The 20,440-nt window shown below is 41.1% G+C and overlaps 1 protein-coding gene across 1 annotated transcript; it reads right to left on the minus strand.

The window, feature by feature from the left end:
* Nucleotides 1-1,530: 1,530 nt before the first annotated feature.
* Nucleotides 1,531-18,925, minus strand: LOC121811812 (C-myc promoter-binding protein-like). The gene is made up of 12 exons (XM_042212918.1): nucleotides 18,511-18,925; nucleotides 16,242-17,425; nucleotides 15,123-15,360; nucleotides 14,545-14,636; nucleotides 14,286-14,461; nucleotides 13,481-13,642; nucleotides 11,751-11,931; nucleotides 11,077-11,331; nucleotides 10,795-10,912; nucleotides 6,747-6,909; nucleotides 6,039-6,103; nucleotides 1,531-5,579 (listed from the first exon to the last, which is right to left on the minus strand). Exons 1-12 carry the CDS (start codon nucleotides 18,599-18,601, stop codon nucleotides 5,443-5,445), a joined length of 2,862 nt encoding a protein of 953 aa, XP_042068852.1. The 5' UTR covers nucleotides 18,602-18,925; the 3' UTR covers nucleotides 1,531-5,442.
* Between the last annotated feature and the right edge of the window lie 1,515 nt (nucleotides 18,926-20,440).

Here is a 20,440-nt window from a genome sequence, read left to right on the forward strand (position 1 = left end):
AGTATTGGTATGGACTGACCTTGCAGGAAATCAGTCACTGGATGCAACTTCAGTTTTGTATGTTTAGTATTTCTGGAACTATCATCCCTAACACCCTGTTCTGTAACTTTAACTTGACAAGTATTTGTTCATGTTTAGTGTTAAAAAGAGTTTTTGTGTCACTTAACTGTGGTGGAGAGAGTCAGTTGTGTGTGTGTGTGTGTGTGTGTGTGTGTGTGTGTGTGTGTGTGTGTATCAGGAAGACACGCATCAGACTGTCTTAGCTGTGAGAAAACCTGACCCGTGTGATGTTTTCAGATGTTCCTGTTGTGCTCTTGTTGGATTGAAGTGGATGCAAACATGGATTATTGATAATGAAAACTATCAATATTTCAAATTAAAATTCCATGCTGCAATAAATTATTTTTTTAACAGTGAACTGGAACAGTGTGCGGTGTTTTGGGGAACTGGAAAAGAATATGCTGTTCTTTTAATCTAAAACGATATATGGTTACACTGGTTCTACCAGAAAGTATTTCCTCTTCCTTTGTCTTCTTTAATAAAAAGTATTTAATTAAATGTACATTATACTGACTAAGTATAAAAATTGATGGTATGTCTGTTTCCCAGAAGTGATGCTGGAATTTCCACTTGTAAGTGGTTGCATAGTAGATTATAACGCCCACTCCAAACACAAATATGCAGATTAAACTACAATTAAACTGTGTGATGTTTATGCTAATAGCTAGCAAGCTAAGAGTGCAACAAATCTATGTCACGTTGTTTGCAGGTATGTGTGCGCAAAACCTCAGTATAAGGGAAAGACCTTGCTGATGGATTTATGGGTTCACTGCAGTTTTGATTCATACTGAATAAAACATCTTCAACTAATAAAGATGGCGCCTGTTAAGACTGCAGACAGGAGGAAAAACCAGGCTAACAGTTTAACAATGACAAGTCATTAGTCGGTTTGTTAGCCAAATGTTAGCTTTTCTTGAAACAAAATGACATTTGCGTTAACTTTTCTTACAGGCAACACAATTTGGCCATTTAAAGCTAGCATTCTGCTAGCGCATGCTGATGGCTGATTAACTTAAAAATATGACGTAGCACTCATTTCAACACGATAAGTCAATGTATTCTTTTTTGTCCAGTCTTAGGCTTCAGCAGCCCCATTCATTATGGGTTGTCTTGCAGGTCCCTCCTGAAAGCTGATGTCTAAAGTGTGACAGTTCTTAAGCATTTAGAAGTTCTTTGACTCTACAGTCACATAAGGGGAAACTGGTTAGAGACCACAGCACAACCAGAATTTTTTTTAGCAAACATGTGCAATGGGCGATGAACTACACAGACTGACTCAGACTCAGCGTGAGACCGTGACTGTTTGCAGACAGGTTGCCTCTCGCCAGCGACCCGTGCCGTCGTCTTGTGATTGCGTTGAGAATTCAATCCAGTCATTGGGAATCTTCCTCCTACTCACAATTGACTGATTTAAACATTAAATACATTTAAACTAAATATTTTAAGAAGAAGATGCTACAGACAGCAACATTGAGGGTTTACATGATTTTATTTACACTTAAACAGTCCTGTAGATCTGGTTGCTGTACAGAACGTCAGAACTTCACCACTTCTAAAAGGACCTTTGCACATGTGTGAATACACTGTTATAAAATGTGATTTATACAAAGGGCAATTCAAATGTACATGGCCCAGAATCTGCAAAATCATTTATTTTTACAGTACTATTGTTTTTTTAAACACAACAGAAATCCACAAATGAATCACAGCCTTTCTAAGCTCATGTGTCATCTCCCAAATCAAAATTCACCAGTTAAAGAGATTTCCACACCTAAAGGTTTGGGTTTTTTTTCAGGGACAAAGACGTGCAACTTGTTAAACTTTTCCAGTTTTGCTTAGCCATGCCACAAATTAAAGACTTGGCTGATATTCATAGGACCTTGGTGATTTCAGAGTCAGGGGTCCTCCTTCAACCACTCTGCCTTTCAAAGCTGGATTAATATCCTCACTCTGGCAGTAACAAATATAAGCGACAGAGGCAATGCACTCCAGGGTCCGTTTGATTTTCTCCAACATAACATCATACGGTCTCTAGAACTTAAATAACCCCATAAGGGTTTTAAAAAATTAAAATATGAACTTTATATTCAAATTAAAAGTGAAGTAGGCTCTTTGCAAAGTTGAACTCTGTTATCTTTACACCTGTCCAAAAGTTAAATCTTTAGCAAATTCAATGGTGGATACAGACCTCAGGGTGTAAACATCTCCAGGTATCAAGCTTTTCATAAATCCTACTTTTTATAATAAAGTCCTCTTTTACTGTTTGTTTATGCTAGCTGAAATAAGAATTCTTAATTTAGCTTTAGTCTGATACAACACTAATAAAACTGGCTGGATGTTGCCAGAATGAAAAATGTAAACCTTTTCTCCACATATGTTCCCAAAAGATTCTGGCATCCTGGCTGCTCGGTGGCAGGTGACAACTTGCATCCATAGACAAGCAAAGAAGAGACAACACAAAACACAGGAGCCACCTTGAGGTCCAAGACATTAAAATGATTTGGATTATTGTATTAAACCGATATGGAAGCGGAAGGCAATGAGATTAAAGTCATTTGATTCAGCCACAGGCTTAACTGGCTGCATGTGCAATAAACACTCAGATATGCTGTTATTAAATGAAAGGTGGGACTTTACAGTTTGTACCATTAACACAAAGCTCTTTTATTAACCTCCGCTAAGACTCATTGATATCTTTATAGTTGGATAATTGTTACCAACAAATCAAAACTTCACTTTGGTTTTCCCTCCAGATAAAGTTATTTAGGTCACATAGATCAATTGATATTGTATGTTGATATTGTAAGGGTGATTGTTCACGCTATTTATCCCACACTCCACCCACAATCCTTGACAGCACCGCACTGCTAGTTAACAGCACCGGGTTCCTGGGCTTACAGATACCACCTTCCTCATCAAAAGGTAGACAGCAGCGCTTGCGCTTCCTGAAGCGGTCAAGAAGAGCAATCAGACTCCCTTCTGCCCTCAACACTTCCCACAGAAGCACTACAGAGAGCAACGTCTCAGAGCAAACTTCAGAGAATGGTGAAGACACCAGGTCAGGTCGCCAGGTCTCCTCTCTCACGCCCACAGGACCACACACCAAATCCTGCCTGCACAGAGCTGCTGACATGCAAACCGTTTACCATCTTGCCCTCTAAAAAACGCTATCGCAGCATTAGAGTCCTGAACTCTCTTTAAATACACACTATCACACACCAATCCAAGAACTGTTGTATATGCAAACTCTCACACAAAACGTCTCTGCAACTGCTGCTAATTTGTGCAATATTTTCAGTGTCTGCATAACATGAGCACCTATGTTTTTAATATTCATCAGTACAAAGATTCACATATAGTGCCTAAGTTTCTGCTGTGCAATATTTGTAGATTTTGATCTTAGCTGGGTATTCATGTATAATTACTATGATTATAGTGCATGGTGTTCTAGAAGAAACACAGTTTTGTCCCACTATGCAGTCCTTGTGTGGCCAGCATGACAAATAAAGTTTAGTTTGACTTTAAATTTCAGTCTGCTGTTATCATCACGAATTAAAGAAATAACTGTGAATAACAAAAAAACGGCATAAAAGGTTCAGTATTATTATTGTTGTTATTATTATTGTTATTATTATTGTTATTATGGCTGACTGTGTATATGTTTGCCATTTAAAATATTTAATTTGAACTAATTCATGCTGTGAACTCTTACAACCCCAAATTCATCTCTCGATTTGGGTTAGACCACGAAAATGAATGTAAACAAATGTGACGCACTCATGTGTAACTCATTCCAGTGGCGGATGTGTTGGCTATTATTTTTACAGCCTTTGAACATCAAGTCAAGTTTCAAAGTAAAAAAACAATGGTTTGGCTGACATGTTATCTTTTTTTGTGGTTGAGGTGAAGGTGGAGGTGTTACACATGCCTCACTGCTCCATCTATCATAGATTGTCTGCCATCCCTGTTAACCGCTCTGATTGAGCTTTAATGCTGATTGGCTGCAGAAGACTCACCTGTCCGCAATCTGCCCTCTTCCTCACCGCTACGTGGCTTCCTATAGGGCCGGTAACACCTCTGTAACACTGATATGTACTCTGACAACAAACACCCCGCTGAAGAAGACTAAAAGTGGTACTTTTCATGGGGATGAATAGCTTAAAGCTCAGAAATCGTTTTTTGTAAACAAACCCCAAACATACCATTTTCTCTGACAAGTGAAAAAAAATACACTTGATCTGGTAATAAGGACATATGCTCTTCAGTACAAGAAAAGATTAACGTGATCAGCATTCATCTCTCCCTGAGAGGATCAGGGTCATAACATTCGCTGATTTAAAGTAATGAACATGATTGTTTTTTTACAATGAAATGTCCTGTTTAATCTGAACTGGTGTGAATGAGTGTGCAAGAATGCAATTTATGATAAGGTCTTTTACTCTGTCACTGTGACGTGTTTCTGCTGTTTATTTTTATGAAAAAACTATTTTGTAACTCTGATGTTTATGGCTTAAACAGTGAAAAACAAATGCTTTGTAAATGCAGGATCATGCTTTTTCCCTGTGTTTCAGAGAAGGGAAGGTTGATCATTTTTCCCAGCTTGGTCTTTAGTCATAAATACAGGACACTTTATATCAGATTCATTTGATTTTGTTTGCCTCACTGGCCTCTCAGGGCTTCTGTAAACCACCGTGTTGGCTTTACGTTCCTTCACTTTTCGCTGACAACTAGAAAGCCTGTAGATATATGCAATCTGTCTTCAAAATTGATGCAGATCTAATTAAAAAAGTTCCATGTCATAAAGCATAGAAAGCTCACTGAAAACACACACCAAACATGTACTGCATCTTTTCCACACTGAGCGAAAACATTTTTCCTGGTTTAAAACTGCAAGACGAGAAGACGGCCAGCGACCACAGGTCAAAGTCAAACACTGCACATAACAAAAGGACGGTACAATACATAAGCTGACTTTGTATAAATAAAGTTCCAGTTAAAATATTGCTAATATTAGTCTTCATATGATGAAATGATATACAATAAGAATGGTACATTAAAAAAATCCTTTCCTGTTTTGTATTTACAGGATATCTGCATCACTGTCACTCATTCCCAATGTAAGCTGTTGCGGCTCACTCGACACTGCATGGAGAGGAGTTTATGAACGCTGCATGTAGTGTTTCTGTCCTCATATATAGAAGTCTCTAAAACTTCAGGCTACATAATGCTGTCCACAGTCACCTGTACCCCTATGAGCGCTTACAGAGTTCCCCCAAACATTCCCGTAGTGCACATTCGTGGTCTTCCAACTGGTTTCCTGAGCTAGTCTTAAAGCAACAATGAGGATAATGAGAGTTAATCATGGTGTGTTTAGGTGACTCTTTACAAGTAAGGCTCTCCAAAAGTCCTGCGACACTCCATGACACCTGTGCTCGGAGGACGGTCACAGTTGTGGGTCAGCTTCACCAGGTTGGGTGTAAGGCGATCGTACGCCAACTTGTACTCACGGTCGAAGGCGTCTGTGGGAAGAGGAGAGATCGGCAGCCAAATAACATGTGGGTGGAGATTTTTTCTTAAAACATTTAAACATGCCAATCAGTTCATTAAGGCTACATGTAACTGGTGCATGCACTCATTTACTCTTTTATCTCTTTGAGGACACAATGAGGACTGGCTGAGCAAAACGGAGCCGACATTGGACTTGGAAACAAAACTCAAAAAAATCTTTAAAGTTCTAAAAATCTAATAAATAGCTCGCTAATACAATTGCTGTGAAGAGCAGTGATGCTGCATATACAGTTAGGTTCATTTATAGCTTATTAATACTTCCCCCAAAGTTCAGGTTTAAATGAATTCATGCTGTTTTATGAATTTTACAATAGAGTTAATCAAATGAATTATTGACACACACATACGTATGTTATGTAAGAAACACTCTTTTAAAACATACACATCCAAGACATAAACTTAATACTCACCAATATCAATGTTATCTTTTCCCAGAGCCACCAAGGACAGGAAGAGGATGTCCCTGTACAAACTCCTGAGGAAGAAAGGCGAGGTCACATGCGATCAGTATAAATGGCAGATGAGTGCTTTAAACGTGTATATTTGAATCACTTTTTCCTAAACCCAAACTGGTAGGTCTTTCTTCCATAAACACAATAATTAGATGAACAGACACGCCGATCATAATGAGCAGAAGCACAAGGCAAACTTTGCTGCCTTCATGCAAACATTCAAGCAGGTATTAAACAGTCATGCTGTCTCCCTTTTCCCTCTCAGGTCCTGTTACTGCAAGTACAATAATTGGAAACTGTGTAAATTGACTGCTCGTTTGTGGTTGTCGGGGTTAAGTGAATGAAAATAAGAACAATAATCAAATCAACTCTCCAAATAACACTCCCTGATGAGCACAGTGCATCTCTCTGCGAGCATGTTTCAGTGTGTCACATTTTCGGACTCTGTGACATACACTTCCCACTAACCCAACGGCACTGACTAGAGGACTGAATTTATATCAATCCACAGCTGAAAATAGTACCAAACAAAACTGCACGGCCTGTGTATTTTACACATAATAAATGCCTTATTACTGCATTTGTGGCCAATTTATATTACAATATAACTGGAAAAGCCTTCAAATATGAATTGTCCTTATATGTGACTGAACAGTTGGTGCTGACCTTTGCCTTTTGACCCCGAGCGTCTGCCCCAGCAGCTGCAGCAGCTGAGCCATCGGGCGGCTGACGTCGTTCCTCTGGATGCTCTTCACCATACTGTGCAGCAGCTCCTCACTGAACGGCTTTTCTTCCTCTGGGACTGGCCGAGACACAGGGTAACCAACATCTGGAACACATGCACACACGCACAGAATTCATCATGATTTTGCATCAGACATGTGAAAATAATTTCAATAATAGATCATCTGTGAAGAGTAGGCACTCTCTCTGATGAGAAGCACTTGGGGCTGGGTATCTGGAAGGCATAAAGTGGTACTGCACTTGCAGGTGTTGAATAAGTAAATCTAGTACAATAATATTATAATGAAAAACATGGGTTAAAAAGTGGATGCACAGTACATAATGAATGTAACCCGGCAATATACAAATTAACAACTGAATACTTTACTTGTCATATACATTAAAATAAAAATAATGTTATCTGTAGCTTTTAAGATTTAAATTTAAGAGTAATTATTTGTTACACGTTACGTGGTTCCTTGTAATTACAGTCATTACAATCTGTTCTGCCAAACAGTACAGTTTCCTCTCAAAGCTTAACTAATTCACTTCAGAAACTCTGCTAGAAAACTACGACTCAACATCCTGTCATGAAGAATTGTTGCATTTGTTGCTTTACACTTGACCAGTGTAGTTATCTTCTTTCTCTCTTCAGGTAAGTTCAAATTAAATTATAGTTAAAATTATATATTATACATTATATTATAATTAGAGATGGCACGATACCACTTTTTTATGTCCGATACCGATACCGATATCATAAATTTGGATATCTGCCGATACCGATATGAATCCGATATAGTGTTTTTTAATCAACAAAACTGTTTTTTAAATATCTTGCTGCATTTTGTATAAGTTCATACTCAAGTTTAAAACAACAACTACACTAAAGCTATTCTGTTATACCTGTATGCAAAAAAAAATATTTCATAGTTCAGCAATACTGATCAATCTAATAAACTTAAACCTACACCATCCTCCCTATTCTGGTATTTTAAAGAGTACTTAGCGTAAATATTAAGCAACCTAACTAATAGGGTTCCAACTCCCAGCAACAACAAAAATAAATAAATAAAAAATAGGGAACCACCCCTCACGCTCCACCTCATGATGCTTAATCGACGTAATCAACCTTAATTTGATGCAGTGTGAAAAAAAATGCACAGAAATCAATTATTTTTCAAGAAATATTAAATAGATTCAACATCTTTCTTCAACAAAATTGCAGACTGCACAGATGGTACCTTCCCAAAGTAAAGAGTACTATAGCTTACTAGGGTATATATATTAGACTTAATAGTCACTATATACAGTAATTGACTTCTATTCATTTTACATCAAATTAAAACTTTGGGTGTCAGATAATTATTTATTAAAAGCTCGACATTTTAAATGAGAATAAGAAAGAAAAGTATGTCTTTGTGCCCCCTTTTCCCTGTTCATGCCCTATCGGCCCCCCTGGCTAAACTTTGCTAGATCCGCCCCTGCACAGTTACCAGCCGTCAGCTACGTAGAAAAAGATCCTCGAGTAGAAAGTAATATTAAATACATTCTAACAACAGCTGATCAAGCTTAAACGTGCTGCTGTTGTTCAGCTGCTGGTTTCCTCTTTCTGGTGCAAAGTGGGCCAAAAACAAACCAGAGAGACGGACTCGCGACAGAAAAGCCGATCAGCTGATCATTGATCAGTTTCATGATTGAAGTAGCAGCAAGAAGAGGCAGTCGCTCCATATATCGCTTGTTAAGCTTAACGCAGGAATGCTTTACAAACATTCAGAGATGGACTTACACACTTGCTTTACTTCTCTCGGGGATAACTTTGTCGGAGATGAAATGCCGGGTTGCTAGCGAAGCTCCAAATGCTATCCAGACCACCGACAGGTCCTGCATGCCACAGCCGCTCTATCACGTGATGCATACTGCTCCGACGTGCTAACGTTCTGAGGTGAGTTACGGCGTGTTGCAAGTTTTGTGAGGTGCTTTCGTGATATTTAATGGATCGGATTACATTTTTTATTTTTCTCCGATATCCGATCCAGTAATTTAGGTCAGTATCGGACCGATACCGATACGTAATATCGGATCGGTCCATCTCTAATTATAATTAGCTTATTATAACAGCATGGCCCACTGATTGTGTTGTGAGAGTACATACATGTGGTAAAAATGTCCTTACAGCAGAGCCCTGACTGCACATGTGCACGTCTCCCCTATTCTGCTGTCTAGTCTCATATTTGTGCCTCCGCTGTGCTGCATAAATAAAACTGAAAATAGCCCCCGAAATATACTTCAAACAGTTACCATAAGATTACATTACATGCAATACAACTGTTCACTGATATTTCTCATTTATTCTCAGCACAGAACTGCATTATTACTGCTCCTACCTACATACTGCTTCACTTTTTAATATAAAAAGATGGAAGTTTTATAATATATGTACACATATCCAGGAACACATATTACATTCATATTTTGCCTTTAGTTTCATATAAGTATTTAATTACTATTGATATAGTAAATGATTATAGTAATGTTGTAAGATGGGCAGATACCCTCAGGGATAAATACATATTATCAGACATTTTCATGCATGCACAAAAAAAATTACTACTACTATACTCAAATATTAGCATAAAAGATATTTTTGTTTATGAAATTGTTAGAAGTTACATAACATACTAATTTCCTAGGATACTAGGGCCATAAAACACTGTCATGTCTATATTTACAGTTTAAAGACCCACCAGTACTACTTCCTGTTAGTACATATAACATAGTATGATTTATATAAAACTATTTCTGAAGGTTAAAAGTTGCAATATATTTAGAAGCTAACTTCTAATAAATAAGAATGTCAAACTTTACACAGATTGCCCGTTAAACTACAAACAGTAACAGTGTTCACGAGTGGCAGCGGTCAGTGTTCAGTACCCAGCCCTTTAAGCACCACACGTTGCTGAATGTCCTCATTACAAGTGGACAAACACAGCGGACAGTCACCACAGATGCAAACCCACGTTCAAATACAGAGCAGGGCTGTATTTGAGGCAAACATGTCAAAACCACCTCAGAGTCAAAGTCTCAGTAAGATTTTACACCGCACAAACACTTTCATTCCAACACTGGGAAACCAGCCGCTGACTTTCCACAGACAACACTGCAGTGCAACAAGCAAAGGACACAGAACAGAGGGAAACAGCCAGAGCAGAGGACAGCACACAAACAACAGGACTCATCTGAGGCCGTCTGCAGCAGAGGTGAACACTCACTCTCTAACAACAGAGTACAATTAAGTCCTGCAAGACAGAGAGCAGACACAGCCTGTTAGCACACAGATCGGCCACTGCGCCTCCTCCTCCGTTAAACAGTCAGTTACTGCAGACATGTTAGCACCAGGCTGTGGTATTCGCCCTCACAAATCCAGCTGTTCCCAGGACTAAAAAAAAGAAGAACTTGGATTTTCTTTTGTTTCCCACTTTTTTGTTAAAATATGGACAAAATTAGGCGGATGGAAATGCACTTACTAATATTATAGATGAGTGGTCTCACCTTTAAAAACAATATTATTGTTCAGCATATATACACAGGAGGCTTTCTGATCAAACTGCTTCTAGAATATATATACAGTTATTATTTAACATTGTTGAACATCTGTACTAACATTAAAACTAAGTGAGGCAAAAAAAGCTTATGCATAGATATGTTTTATGCATATATGCAGGCATATACTCACCCTAACACACATAAATGTGTTAAAAGGGTTTTTATTGAATTTCATAAAAAAACGTTAATTAACTTACCTAACACACACAAAAAAATCTCTCTCTGTTTTTGGTTGAGAGCTGCTGAAAGAAGCTCCATCTATACGCAGGTTTTACAATATTCTCTTCTTTTTTGTATTTTCATTTTGGACAGACGGTTACAGGACCTGAGCAAATTTCCCCAATATCTGAGGAAATAGAAAACATGTCCAAGCAGTGCAACTCACTGTATGTGTTCCAGAGGATGTACAGAGGCTGGATGGGGTCCTGGTGCAGCTTGAGGTTGTCCCACAGGATCTGGATCAACACGTGTTTACTGTCCTCAGACATCCAGTGGTGAGGGATCTGAGAAGAAACAGTGTGAGTCAGACGTGCCAATGCTGAAAAACGCTGTGAAACAAAAAAATATTCCTTTCTTTTTTCTTCCATTATCACAAGCCATTGGATCGTGTGTGTGTGTGTGTGTGTGTGTGTGTGTGTGTGTGTGTGTGTGTGCGCGCATGTCCGACCTGGGAGTCTCTGTTGCAGTGCTCAGAGGTGAGGATGAGACCTGGCAGGTTGCTGGGTAGGTCCAGCCGTCTGAAGTACCAGACCAGGTTCCAGTAGATGATGGGGTGATGGTCCACCATGTCAGCCTCTGTGATCACTGAGTCGCCCTCGTTCTCCAGCAGACTCTCGAGCTCCTTCCACAGCACCAGTGGGCTCAGGTAGGGAACCGTCACAGGCTCTGGGTTGTGAAGCCGCCACTCCATACTCAGTGGGTCCTGAGTGTCACAAAAAGAGAACTGCTTAGGTTCACAGCCAGCTTGTGCTCTAGAGCCACGATCTGGCCTGGGAATTCCTCTGTGTGGGCTGCGACCCAGCCCCAGATAAGCAGACGAAAGTGAATGGATGGATCGATGGATGACAAATGACTTATTTATATATGCAGGAGATGTGAGTGATTAACATTGTTATGGTTAAATATTAATGAAGACAGGTTTGAAGTTATCCAACACAAAGGGATATGCAGCAACAGGTTTTTGTTTTGGTTTGCATTATTTTCAGAACTGGACGTTTTAAAACCTCTGTCTCTCCTTTCATTGTGTATTTTGTTCCCAGAGTAAACTACTAGAGGTACCGAACATGAACACTTAAGTTCACGGATTCAAGACATGCCGTACACACACCAGTCCAGCCTTACCGTGGCTTCGTTCAGACAACTGGGCAGGCTGCCTGATGTTGGCAAACAGCAGTTGTGTCGGGTCGTTTCATCCAGAGGACCAAAGGCGCTGACACTACGGGCTATAGGAGCTCCAGAGGATAGCGCCCCCTGCCGGCGTTCTACGGGTATATTGATGCCTTGATCCCTGGTTGACCGAGACCTGCAAAGATACAGCAAAGACAATTTGGCCCTTTTTCCCATAGACAATACTGACTATTTGAACATAGGGTCAATGATTAGGTATAGTGTTACTTTTCTATAAACAGCAACACTGATTTCTTTAGATCACATTAAGAAATTTCACTCTGCCTTCGAATTACAAACTGTATATTTTACAGGAGAGTGTCAGGGCAGCAACCTGAAGCAAACAGTGACTCAAAGCACAGCAGGAATGAAAACCAGAGTGGCTGGAAGAGAAAATTCAGGTTTTAAATGGCCAAGTGTGAATACTAACTTTAACCAACTTGAAATCCTGTGGCATCACCTGACTGATAAACTGAAACAGGAGCAATAGTTCAAAATCCCTTCTCATCCTGCAGCTAAAGGATGTTTTCACATGTTCAATTATTTGCCCACTGTGTACTGAGCTGTGTTTAATAAAGACCAGACAAATTGTCATGGTATTAATTTATTCAACTTGTACTTGTCTACACTTGGATGCAGATCAGGGAACATAATTCAAAAGCAATTAATGCCAAAATTGTGGTAAATACACATCTGTTTGCTTGCTCTATGTCAAGTATTTTAGCGATATATCTGTTTCTGTTCATCCCTATTGCTCACACATTTCATAATCTCAAGTTTCCCCCCAAATACCTCACAAAATTGCACCTGCACACACACACACACTCACACAGGCACACACACGCTGAGCTTTGTTAGGACAGGTGATGCAGATTCACTGCTCTTTTACAATGCAGATGTGGAGTGTGTGGATGCAGCTACAGTAGCTTTTCAGTTCAATAGCATTGTGTAACCAGACAAGCTGCATGAAGATGAGCAGAGGTCCATAAATAAATTTAAAAAAAATAAAATCATACAGCACGTCTAAAACTAAACTACAGGAAGAACAAAATTTTTAATGATGATGATGATCATCACACTGTATTTCAGATCTCAGGCCATAATAACATTGTAACAGTTGTACAAGACACGAGGTAAAAGATAAGGAAGCACAGACAACAAACAAACAGAACAAAAAGAAGTCCTTTTAATCTGAAGGTGTCTCAACAGTGCAGTACTTATTTTAATTTATTTTTTCATATTTTAGACAAAACACCATCTTTTCATGTTTTCATGCATTGCTTGTTAACAAATATTGTGAAAGATTTTAAAAACAATTGTATGATTATTTGTCTCACTAACATGTTTTGATACTAAATTTAAATCAGAAATGAGCAAAAACATAAGTAGCCAAAAGCTCCACTACATTCAGGTGTGGTATGTTAGCAGCAGCTAATGTAGCCTCAAGCTTTTCATTATACAACAAATGTTTTGTTTATCTCTGTCAGTCGGTAATTGTGTTCTTTTTACTGTACGTGCTCCAGTTTCAGTCAGAGGGTTTCATTTGTCACTACTGTCCACACTTTAATTCTTAAAGAATTTCTTAAATTTTCAAAAGAAAACTAACAAATATTTTGATTTTGACAAGAGCATGTAAACAAATGTAAATGTAAGAATGTAGTTTAACACTGAGTATGAGTGCATACCTTGCTGAGCACTCCTGCACAGCAATCATAGGGGACTGAGGGGAGATAGCTGTCGTGGGACAGGGAGTAGACAAGGTGGATGTCCCTGTGTCCAGCCCTGTGGAGGCAGAATATGACGAGGTCGTCGCCTCATCTACTGATGGGCTGCCCTTCAGGAAGAGCCTGCAGACAGGAGAGAAAAAGGGAAAAAAAAATTACTAAATCAGTACTTAATAAGACTTTTCTCAAGTAGTAGAACTTTAAGTAGAACTTAATCACAATAAAGGTTTTGTGCTTGTCTGTATTCTTCTTACTTACCTGAAGCAGCGTTATCGATACTGAAGAGAACATCAAGTAACAGAAATAATCAATTACACCTGTGGGGTTCTTTGCTTTTGAGACCAAAAGCACTCAAGTCTGGATCCCACTTACAACATTTTGGTGTCGTCTAAAAAAATGATATGACTTTTAATTTAGTCATATCTCCACTTGGATGTGCTTATGCTAAAGCTAGGCTAACACAACATCCATAAAGTTGTGATGAAAGTTTCAGTGTGTTAAACCCGTAATAATTAATGACTAAGAATGTACGTGTCTCAACTCTAACTTTTGGTTGAACTTTATTTGAAACGAAGCAAGCCTTAGATCATTTAAAAAGTAACTTTACATAATTCTGGCATTTAATCAATATGGACGGAGGGGGAAAAGATGAAGGGGAGAAGAATTGAAGGTGATTTATTTAATCTTTTTTGACAATATAGTCAATAGTCAACAATAAGCACATAAAAACAGCATACACACATACAGCACTTGAGCATTTGCCTACCTGCCAGGTCCTCGCATGTCCCTGATCTCCACATTGAGGAACGGCAGGAATGGGTTTCCACAGAAGGGGCAGGTGGTGTTCAGGTTGGAGTCGTCTGCTGTCCAGCCGGCCATGATCTCCTCATCATACACCAGGCAGTCGCAGGTCTTACAGCGAGAACAACTGGAGATCAGCAGCTGGAGGAAGAGGACACAGACGCAGAGACACGTTTAGCTTCTGTGGAAGATTAGTTTTGATTTTTTATATCTTGCAGTTTTACCTCCATGGCGTAGTTGTTGAAGATGCTAGTGTTGCTGGTGTACCGTGAAGAGCTGAGGTCCGACTTGTCTGGCAGAGAGAAGCCAGGCAGTCCTGCATCAGGATGAACAAACTGTCAGAATATGTGAGGGGGCAATTATATTTATTTGAATTTATTCTTTATTCTTATCAGACTACTTGTCATTTTCCATCTTGGTGTGTTAATGTTTGCCATAAAGAACAGGCCAGACTACTGAAAGCAGGTCTAAAGCATACTGTAGATAATCAAATTCTATATTCTTCTATACAAACTGCAAAGCTTTGTTTTTTCATTGACTACACTAAAGAGGAAAATACAGCGATAGCGTTTCTTGGTTGATAAGTAGAAACCCGTTGCCTAGAATCAAGCATTTATTTATACAGTGCTTTTCACATAAACACAGAGTGCTTTATGAGTCCAACACAATGCACATGAGAATGATATTAAAGAAAGAAAACAAAGCAGCACGAAACAGAAAGAAATTAAAAAATAAAAAGCAAAAAATGCACAATTTTTTAAAAAGGAAAAAGAACATTCATTTGAGTGAATCTTGTGCTGACCAGGGAGCAGAGATGTGGGTCTTCCGTAGCTCGATCCTGCAGTGGGACTGTCCAGATGGCTGCGGAGGGGGCTGCGTCTGGGACTCCTGCGAGGTCCTGAAGGGCCAACAGGGCCATTCCTCAATGGAAAGACCATTGAGTGCTCTGTGTCTCCAGAGTCTTCCTCATCTAACAGTGAGGAGCAGTCTGGATCTCCCGCACCGAGGGAGGACACGCTCAAACGGTCACCCTGGCTGTCCTGGATGACGAGAGCAGAGCATTTCAGTTTTTGCCAGTCTAACTTCAAACTTTCACAGCAACTGCAGATTATTTTAAATGACTTATTAGTAACTCTGACTGCCTCCAAGAAGATCAATGTAAAAATATAAACGAAACCACAGCACGAATCACTCAAATCTACAGGTACAATATTTAGTTGCTTATATGAAAGAAAACAAAAAAACAACAAACTGTGCTACTAAATTGTGCAATTTATTTAGGTTTTTCAGGGGGAAGAATTCACATGGATAATGTGAAAGTCTCAAAAACTCCAATGAGGACACACATTTCTGAAATGTCTCACAACAGGAACACTCACACAGTTTGCACATGGCAGGAGAAGATTATGTACTGTCTTTGGGAGAGATTTTTGTTTTGTGGTGTTTCTTCTCTATTGTTTTGGAAACTTTATAATAAAGAGCAGAACACAATGACACAATTACTAATGCAGGATTTCACAGAATCCTGCTGGACGGCCACAAGATGGCAGCAGCACACAGGCTTTGGTCTCATTCATATGCTGAGTTATAGAATAGTTAATAGTTGCTGTAAGTCACTGGCACAAACTTGTTACAGTGTAGAAGTACAGATTCTCTATCAATAAGACTACAGGCGTTTGCACAGTAGTTGGAGATATTTTTCACTTAAAACATACATTATTGGTTTAAAATTAGGGTATAAATTCACATCTAATACTCTAAAACAAACAAAAATGGCGGCGTCGGCCAGACGATTTTGAGAAATCTTGAGGTTCCTGTGAATTTTCTCTAAAATATCAAAATCAAACTAAAGCCTATTTTGTATGTGGTCAGCACACCATATTTATTTTTTTCAATGAAAAGAGAGAGCAGGACTCTGTACCTTGGTGGGTGTTGTGTATGTGGCAAGGCGCGTGTACCAGCGGCTCGCTTTCTCTGCTACTCCCTTCCCAGCAGAGAACATGCTGGTCTTGAACACATCCAGTGTTGGCGTCAGGAGTGTATCTAAAGCAAAAGAGGAGGAGGAGAGTGAAGGTGACGTCAGGCTCATCCTGTCCGCCCTCTCTCTGTAGGGGCTGGGTCGAGGACTCGGGCTGGGGGTGGTGCTCAAGCTTCGAGTTGGAGGCGAAGACCACAGATGTTGGCGCGAGATGGGCTGCGAGGGCGACGGCAGCTGGAAGGTGCGGGAGCGAGACACTCCTGCAGTCCTGAGGGGGGAGCTGTGGGGGAGGCTGGCTCTGCGGGAGGAAGCAGAGAGTGAGGAATGGTGGAGGAGGACGGGGCTGGCTGGGTCCTGAAAGTCCAGACTGGGCGTGCGGCTGCTCAGCGGGCTGCCCATGTGGTTCATGTAGAGCTCAATCTCCCTGGCCAGGTGCCTCCGGGCACTAGGAGTGCTGGCCTGGTCCCCCTCCGTGTACCGCTCCTCATTTTGCTGATCAGACTCTGCTGCCAGGAGGGAGAGAGGGTCATAGCCTGTTTCAATACCTGTGCGCTTCACAGTGCCTCTGTTTGTCATGGTGCTCACACCACCATAGCTGGCGCTACGTTCAACAGCTTTTTTATAAGGTTTTGCCCCCTTAGAGGGCTTTTCGAAATCCAAATCCTCCAGATCAAAAATGGCCTCTGTAGTGTTCCTGTCCTCATCGCTGGAGTCCTGCCGCTCCGCCTCCTCATCCACTTCCCTGTGATCACTACTCCTGGCAGCGTGTGACTTAGCAGCTACCCCCTCGAGCCCACCCAGAGCCAGGGAATGAGGCCTCCTAGCCTTAGTGAAGTTGGCACCAGCGAGGATTTTAGCATCTGCGCCCAGGTGTCCTGCGATTTTATCTGGATCAGTTTCACCCTGGCTCATGCCCAGGCCCAGGACAGTGGTGCCACTCCCACTGCTTCCCACAGTGTCACCACTCAGCCGACGGCTCTTTACACCCTGCCAGTCAAGCGCTGAGCCACTGCTGGCGCTGCCCACCACCTCCTCCAGAGTGCTCTTATGCCTCCGGAGCAAACTGTTTGTCTGAATCTCACCAATCTCATCCAGGGAGGTAGTGAAGAGGAGACCTGCAACGTGGTCTGGCAGACAGGGAGAAAGAGAAAGAGAAAAATGGCAAATAATAAAAGCCACATTTGCATTTGTATCAGGAGATGGCACGAGTGAGCAAAGGAGGTGAGATCACTTGACTTGTTAATTTTCAATGTTAGAGAAAAGATCATGGCCTCAGTCCAGCCTGTGCACATGAGGAAAGACACCAACTATAACTACAGAGGAGCCTTTCAACAAGGAACACCCAAAAAATAAAGCTGTGAACTGAAACAGCTAAATAATTTCAACTGTTTGTCACAAAATAAAAGTATGAGTACGGGTAAACTGTCCAAGGCACTCCTATGTTTATATTGAGGAAATCCCAAAAAGAAAACCTTGAAATGTGAATTACAGCAGAGAGAGACAGTTAAGGTACCACATTAGAAAATCTATTAAGCTCTAAAGTCTAAGGAGCTTGGAAAGAAAAGCGTCTGGACTTCTTTGAGTTGCTTGAAGATGTTTCGCCTCTCATCCGAGAAGCTTCTTCAGTTCTAAGGGTCAAATGGTGGAGAGTCCCAGATTTAAACCCAGTGGAAATATCCCCCCAAAGAGGGACAAAGGACCCCCTGATGATCCTCTACCTAATCACATGAGCCAAAGTGTGAAAGCGGGTGTGGGTCACAATCAGCCAGGGTTTCGGGTGAGCTCATTGTGAAACCTGGCCCCACCCTATCATGTGATTTCCTGAGGTCAGATGGCCCAGGATGTGAGTGGGCGTTAAGGCGTCTGGGAAGGGATCTCAAAACTGGATTATAGATGGTCGCTCACAGTGGACGTAAATGGCTTCTTTCACTCCTCTTTAAAACCATCTGTCCTCTGTCCAAAATGTGAATGTTGGCATCCTCGAAAGAGTGACCTCCTTTGTCCCTCTTTGGGGGGAAACTCCCACTGGGTTTAAATCTGGGACTCTCCACCATTTGACCCTTAGAACTGAAGAAGCTTCTCGGATGAGAGGTAAAACGTCTTCAAGCAACTCAAAGAAGTCCAGACGCTTTTCTTTCCAAGCTCCTTAGACTACGATGACCTGGATGACTGAGAACCTTCACAGACATTAAGCTCTAAAGTTTGCAACTACCTGCGCTGGCGGAGCTCTTGGGTTTACAGGCTGAGTCATCAAATGGACAGCTGCTGCGAACAATGCCACGGGGTCTGAAGGAAGAACTCATCTCCAAGTCAAGCTGAGGGAGGCAATCTTTGCTTCCCTTGGCACTTTCTGTCTCTGACACTACAAACACGAAAAACAATTACAATTTATGCACACAGCACAAAACACACCAACATTCTTTAAAAAAAAATTAACTGCAGGACAACAAACAACTGAAAGCTTTGATGTTCATGAGAAACCAAAAGGAATGAATCATCTCTAGAGGAGACAGAAAGATCAAGGCAGAGGAAAGGGAAATCCCACGTGGCTACAATGCTGCCAAGTTAGGGTTTTTTTTTCCCCCAGTTAAAGGCAAAGGAATATCAGGTGACATCAGATCAGACAGAATACTGACAGGAGCTGCAGTCGCTCTCCTTCTTGTCGTCTTTGTCAGGGGCAGAGTCCTGGCCAGCAGGGTCTCCTCTCCGCACCTCCTCTTTTGACAGGGAATTATAACCCAAGTCTGACTGATCACCTAAAAAAAAGAAGGAAAAAAAAAAAAGAGTACAACTTGGGTGAAAGACAAGGACAAACACAGGCAGTGAATTATCTGAATATCTAATTATCTACCTAGTAAAGCACAAAGTCACAGAAATACACATCACACACACGGAAAGTGTAAGCAGAGGGACAATTCAAGAACAAAGTTGAGGTCCAAGCCCTTTACTTCCATGTTGTATGCTAGATAACAACACTATACACTGCATTGCGCTATGGGACTAAAATCTTACATGGACAGGGATCTACTGTAGCTTTACACTGTAGGAAGAGAGATACATGAAACATCTATGAGAGAATGAACCAGTGAGCCATTTTCTTCTCTTTATCTTCTCAGTTCTGCCTGGCACATTGTTAGTGCTGGGAGAAGGCAGAAAAAACAGCTAAGCTGTACTGGATAAAGGAATCCCCCCCGAGGCACGCAGAGATCTACAGTTACCATATAAAAACAAACTGCATTTTTACAGCTGCTAATGATTCTGACTGCTACGGCTCGAGGCTCACGCTTCCATCTGTCTCTAAAAGTTTTCGGGGTCCTCAGGCAACGAGCTGATTGATTCGTTCTCCTCTTTCATCCTCCACACGAGCCTTTGTGGCAATCACCTCTAAATAAACCATGAGGCTGCACAGCTCAGCTGTGATACAGCATAGAACAACTTGCAACTGACGGCGAGTAACACAACTCCAAATCCTGGAGAGTAATAACCAGTTAGCTGCACATGGAGGTCCCTCCCACCTGCTGTGCTGTGAGCTGTGTCTCACTCTCAATCTTTATGCACACGAGGCGACGCTTCCTGCTGAGGTGCCATCTCCATGATTAAAATGATTTCCGTAATCAAAAAGAATGCATCTCTGGATAATTACTCGCCATAATTGACAAAGACAAATCACTCAGTAGTGAGAGTGAGAGTAAAACTCGTGGGAAAAATGAGCAAGGAAATAGAAGTGGACTTTGATGTGCTGGATGGAGCAATGACACAGTGGAGGAAAGAAAGAGGAGAGGAAGTCACAGGGAGGAGAGCAAGAAACAGTAACACGTAACAGTGACAATGACAATGACGAGCAAAATAAAAAATGTTGCAGAGCAGCTAAGATAGATAACACAGACAAACGCAACCAGAATCAGACAAGGTTGACTGAGAGAGAGAGGGTTTACCTGGGTGGAGGGTGGCTTCTCTGAGCTCAAAGCCCCCACCGTGTGAGTGCGCCACCGGGGCCCTGGTGCCCAAGCTGCCGCCCCTACAGCCGACTGCATGCGAGGGCAACACAGGCAGGGCCAGAGTGAAGGCAGGTTAGGGACAGAGCAGAGCAGAAACCACAGCCGCAAAAACCAGGCGGCGATCATGGATGCACAAAAGGATTA

This window comes from Haplochromis burtoni, unplaced genomic scaffold, assembly GCF_018398535.1.
Source record: "Haplochromis burtoni strain Fernald_Lab_line unplaced genomic scaffold, NCSU_Asbu1 Contig_401, whole genome shotgun sequence".
Taxonomy (NCBI): domain Eukaryota; kingdom Metazoa; phylum Chordata; class Actinopteri; order Cichliformes; family Cichlidae; genus Haplochromis; species Haplochromis burtoni.